The following is a 6,242-nucleotide window of genomic DNA, read 5'->3' on the forward strand; positions in this document are numbered from 1 at the left end:
AATAATTGCCAGTCCTTGGCTTACATGGTCAAAGTGGTCAATGGTCATGCCGGTATTCTGCCTGTAAGGAAGTGAGAATATTATTCATAGAGAGCTGCTTTGACTGTAATGAGGCACTTAAATGTGTAACTTACAAGACGGTGTTGGAACAAATGGGTAGGGGTGCTGCTGTGAGGCACTGGGGTGGAATGAGCAGAATTACAGTATCTGTTCACTACAGGTATTAATTAGCCAGAACAGAATTTTCTCCATTCATGTTTTACTAAATGCTGGATATTTAAGCTAAAACTGTCTGTTTTTTCCTACAGAACTGTGTTTTTCTTTGTTTCTGTTCCAAATGCTGTTCTACCACTCCTCAAGAAATATGTTCTAAAATTCCCCAGGACAAAAACAAATGTAATAAATAAAAATTTAGCCAAGATGTTTAAATTCATTTATATTTATTTTTCTTGTACAAGATGAAATAAAAACCAGAACCAAACTCTGGGTACAAAAGTTTGATCCAACTGCTTTTGATGCATACTCTTTGTATGCAAAATATTCTAAATTAAAAACAAATGCTCACATATGTAGTCATATAACATAACAAAATGAAAAAGTAAATACAAAAGTTAAAAGTACTAGCACATACATAGATGTAGTGTATTAGGAAACAAATTTGTTCGAACACCCATTTTCCCCATATTTAAAATAGACGTTTTAAACCCTTCTCACCTGCCTCCAAAACACAGTATTTGTTTTCATAAAGTCAACCCACCTGAAAAGGTAAAATCTAATAGTGTTATCGAATACAAATTGTAATTAACAACATCCCATTACTTCCATATCACCAACATTTATGTATGCCACACTCAGTGATGGTCAACAGTAAAACTGTCCTACTAGCATATATACTACAAGTGGACAGTGTAAATTCAGTAAAATAAATGTAATTTTATAACCTGAAATAATACAGTGAAATATTGTCAAAAATTAAATGTAATTTCAATAATATTCATATGATTTTCAAAACTTGCACTTCTGTTAAAAACCTATTTTAAAGTCAGAAAACTCCATGAAAGGAGGACTTCACGTATAAGATAGATTTTTTTCCTGTTGCACTTCATCCGATACACCTCCCCATAAAACCAAAAAAAACAAAAACAAAACAAAAAAACAGTTTAAGGTGGAAAGAATTACTTTACCTTCACCAAGATTTGGTTTAGAACTAAAAAAAAAAGTTTGACCTAACATCTTGGCAGCTGCTTCACAACAACAATAACATTCTATGTAGCACCTTTCTATTTAATTCTGTTATTTTATCACAGTAATATGAAAAGTTACATAATGTCCACCTTTTCATAGTCTCTGGGCCTGATTCTTCCCTTATTCACCCCTGGCTTTATATCAGTCTAACTCCACTGACCTCAGTGGAGTTATTTCTGATTTACTGTACAGCGTTAATGAAAAGTTAATCAGGTTTCTGACCTTGGAATTAATTGCTGTATGCTCAATCTGATGCGACTGCATAAGAACACTACGCTTGCTTTCATTTTAAGTGGTAAACACCTAGGGTCAGAACCTCAGCTAACGTTCGGTGTAGCCCTAAAGAAGTCCAAGAAGTAAACCAACTGGCATCAGCAAAGTGTCTGACCGGATCTGCCTACAAGTTTCATCCATTTTATGCTAAATGTCATTTATAAAAATCTGAAGATTTACTAGTAAATGAGCAGACTCCATTTTCTAAGCATCATCTCCTGATCTATTTCCTCACAGGAGTTGTGCTCAAGGCTGAATCCCTGTGGAGTGTAAATCAACCGGAGCCACTGGCATCCATCGACATACAGAAGCTAAGGAGCTGGCTTGAAGAGTTTCACTGTCACATTCAGATGCCATTAAACCACTGTGTAATCATAAGACCCTTACGACCATCTGCTTTTCATCTGAGTTGATAACCTGATTTTTTTTTTAAAAAGAAAAAAAAAGATATTCATAATAATACAGTAACAATGCTCAGCCCTGCTCGGTCCCTTGCTCGTTCAGAAAGATCCTATTCAGTTATCAACAATTATTTCTGGCATAAGTGAATAAAAAGACAAAAGAAAGAAGAACAATGCCCATTCAGTGATAATGTTCCATGCAAGAAATAACTCTGCTGCCTCATCTCATTTTACATGAAAAAATAGAATATAAAAAGAGCTAGTCTTCTCTATAGAACTTCATAATTTTAAGCTTTGCCCCTTCCTGTTTAAAAAATTACTGCAGACAGTGCAACTTGCAGCCTCCGGTATGACATGCATCTAAGCAGCTCTTCTCTTTCAAGGTAGTGCCCTGCAATAAGTTCATGGGTATGGTATTTTTAACTGAATGCTAGTGGTTCTTTCTCCATGTGCATCCCTATCTGCAGCCATCCTTCCCTCTCAGGTACTACAGTACTACTGTTTTATGTTATATAATTGCTCACTTCACTACTCCATATCCCTGCCACTCTATCTCTGACCTTTTCACCTGCCTTCCAGCCACAAAACCATAAAAAAAATGTTAATGTCCAATATTCTGGTGCATTGATAGGATCTTAATGTGTAACAGACCTAACAAAACAGACATTTGCACTGAGTGCAACCTCTCTCACTTTCTCCACATAGAGTGGATCAAACTCAGAGAACTGTATTAATGCTGTTCATAAGAAGATGCATTTTTCAGTATAAAAAGCTTAAATTCATATATTATAAATAATATCAGTTTAAAATACTAAAAAACTTCAGGACTTCATTCATGCTTCAGGGGATCTGCATGCTGTGTGTCCTTGATGCTTTTTCAGTCCCAAACATCTGATAAAGAAGGCATGAGAGGATATACAATACATGAGTATAAAGGATATTAGACCTTGGTCCTGTACATTAACTGTAGCAAGGAACAAAGGTTAAAATTTTAGCAACTCTACCAGACACACAAGCAAATTCCTGCTTATCACTGACTGATAAAGTGACCATCTTCTTGTCATGGATTCAGTTATCTGTACAGTGTCATCAGTATTGCCAGTTAAAAATGCTACTACTGAAAACATAATGAACAAAGCTTTTTTCATTTTCTTTTTTTACTGAAAATAGTAATATCAAATTGTGTCTCACTTTTCTGCCTTGATTTTTATAAACCTATTTTTGCACTTGTCAAAGATAACCACTGCCACAAAATTATAAAAAAATCCATTTGTTCATGTACTTAGTTAAAAAATTGTAGTGCTTAATAAAATAAACATCAAAATCTAAGATCCTTTTTTAGAAATTACATGTTTATAATCACATTCTTTTAATGGTAATATTAGTACCAATCTGGTCTATTTTACAACAGTATTGTAGTGTAAAACTGTTAATAAACAATTCATCTTGGAAGTATTAATTATCCGGAAGCTATACAGTAATATACTGAAAAATAAACTGCAATAGAACTGTTTGTGCCTTTGCAAAATGTATAATAAGCATTTTTATGGCTGACATGGAATCAGAATTATTCTGTATTTCATACAGCACAATTTTGCTAATAATACATGATTTTTAAAGCTCAAGTTAAATAGATTTTAAAAAAGCATTTGGTACTATTGTCATAAATACAAAACTGCACTTATGGTCCAATTTGGTGCAGGTTTTGCTGGACCAAGCTGCCTGATGCAATCTCAGTCTCATGGTCAGCTTTTGCAGTTCATTAGAGTTTGTAATAATAACTATCCATGAGTTTAGTCATGGACCCACATGATTTCCCTCCCTTCTCCCCAGGGGAAACACTTCTACATGATATGTAAAGGAAAAAGGCTACAGATGTGTAGAAGTAGTTCTTAAAAAATAAAATAAAATATAATTTTATGCATGTATTTTATATTTAAGTTACTGTCAATCAAATCCATACAAAGATACAATTGACAATAAAGTGATGCAGTGAAAGTCAGTAGGGCATGAAGTTGTACATCTGAGGATTTTCAGATGCTCTACCTCTATTTCAAGAGGGAAAGGAAACGTTGAATTGTGCTATGGGCTGAATCAGCACTGAACAACTACTGATTACAGCCAGGTAAGGAAGGGCTCACTCTTATTGAGTACTGACTCCACATCATTGAGAATAGGAATCAAGTCTTCGGACTCTAAAGTTCCAAGGTCAACATTTGTTCCTGGAAGACAGTCGAGGAAATCAGGGAAACGTGTCTGCTGTGGATTTATGTTCATGGGAGTCTGTGCTACTGTTTCTCCTGTGAAAAAATAAAGATCCGTTGAAACAGGCGCTTTCAAAACATTATTAAAGCAACATGGACAACAACAAGGATACCCCGTCCTCCCTGCCCTCACCCCCAGCAAAATCTTGTAGGGATTAATCTTCTGTAACATTTACTTTAGAATCATTATTATTATTTTTACAGTGATAATCATGGGCCTCAGTCATGAAGTGGGGCCCTATTACGTGAGGCACTGTGGAAGCTCAGCACTGCAATTACGTTAGGTTAACTTTTATAGAAAGTCATTACTGAGCATACTGGGAGAGCAAGGAACACTGGACTGGGCCCTGAGTAGGTAGCATACCAGTAGCTCTCAACCTTACTAGACTCAAGGCACCCTTCAGAAAATGCCAGCTCTTAGCTTTCACTTATTTTTTGGCTACAGAAAAATAATAAAGAAATTCTTCTGTTGCACAGAACTCAGAAAGACAAATTCTACTATTGCAGAAAACTCAAAAAGATGACAGCAGGTCAGAATGCATTTCACCCTATGGATTCCTACTTGAAATCTCTGGGCTTATCTTGTGAATCATGCAGGTGTTTGCACACCTAACTGCTAATGTTGCACAGCACGTGCGGCACTCTAAAAGGGTCTCACAGCACCCCAGGGTGCCACAATACCTGGGTCGAGAATCATGGTAGCATACTTTCCAGTCTCTGAAAGCATCTGTTCATTACATGATATGCAGGTGGAACCAGTCTTAATAAAGTCAATTGAAAAATGCACACCAACTTCAGTGGGGCGAAATTTTACCCACTGATACTCTTCCAACAGAGACAACACTCTTCCTATGCCCCAGTGAAGTGCTGGGAGCAAAGGCATTAAGCACCATGCAGGAAAGCACCATGGCCTCAGTCTATTTTTTTTTATGTGCAAGGATAAGAAATTATTAGTCAGCCCTATAATTCCACAACATTCTTGATTATAAAACATATTATTATTAGCTTAACAGATGTGTATTCCTTGTTCCTACCTGTATCCATCTCGTCTACATTGCTGAGGAAATCTTCAGGTGTGGTTGGTATGCTGTAGCATCCTAAGCCTAGGCCGCTGTCTGTGCTCTGTTCCCTGGAATGGTAGGGCCCACTGAATGAATTGAAACATGAAGAAGCCTCAGTAAAGAAGTTCTTGTTACCGATAATCCGACAGTGGTGTTTGAAAAAAGTTGCGCAGTCATCCATATTCTTAATTTAAATACTTTGAGATAATGGACTTGAGTCCCCACTGCTGTACATGCCGTGTTACTGACATCTGTGTAAAGCAGGTGGAAAGTGCCACCAAATCAGAATTGTACTGCTGCAAGTGAACAGCAAAAGAGAATCAAGGCCAACCTGGATAACATTTTCACCTGTTTTGCACACTGCTAGGCATATGTTTTCAGAGCAGTACAAAGGATTTGGGCAGTCTTCTCCTGTGCTGATTTGTAATTATGGGAGCTAAAATGGGGACAATTTTGTTTCTGCAGTTGTGCCCATTTAAACGAGATTTGTGACTGCAACCAGACAGCTATCTGTTTAAACGGGTGGATGCCTTAAAGAAATCTCAAACTACAGTACTTCGGAGGTCATTCTTTTTAAATTTAGGATGTACTTATGTGGATACTTAGGGTAGACAAAGAGATCACCCTTAACCAGCCTCAGCCACATGAGCATGTTCTTCCCTATATCATACCCTGCAGCCTGCACCAAAGCCATCTGCACTGTGCTTCTTACTTCTTAGCATGGTTATAAGCTGAATCCGAGATTCCTTTGTGGAATCCTTCTAAAAATTGATCTAGAGATTGTCTCTACTTAGGGTATGGAGAGAGAGAGGAAGTGGAGTGCAGAAGGGCCAGAAATCAGAAATGAGGAATTGTGGGGCTACTGCTTGTATACCTCCTGTGCTCCAGGCCTGCAGTACAAGGGTAAGCTCCAAATGCAAGAAAGGGGAGGGCTAGCGGGCAAGTGAGGTTGTAGCTGGGCTCACACTCAGAATCTTGCAGCCCTCAACAACTCACCA

General features: G+C 37.3%; 1 protein-coding gene across 1 annotated transcript in view; it reads right to left on the reverse strand.

Moving 5' to 3' along the window:
- Positions 1–423: 423 nt before the first annotated feature.
- Positions 424–6,242, reverse strand: part of WWTR1 (WW domain containing transcription regulator 1) — a 160,138-nt gene continuing 154,319 nt past the window's right edge. The window contains 2 exon segments of the mRNA XM_019503126.1: positions 424–4,219; positions 5,218–5,330. Of these exon segments, the coding sequence (XP_019358671.1) occupies positions 4,035–4,219; positions 5,218–5,330 (298 nt within the window). The 3' untranslated portion in view covers positions 424–4,034.

This window comes from Gavialis gangeticus, unplaced genomic scaffold, assembly GCF_001723915.1.
Source record: "Gavialis gangeticus isolate Ggan-Ray unplaced genomic scaffold, GavGan_comp1, whole genome shotgun sequence".
Classification (NCBI taxonomy): Eukaryota; Metazoa; Chordata; order Crocodylia; family Gavialidae; genus Gavialis; species Gavialis gangeticus.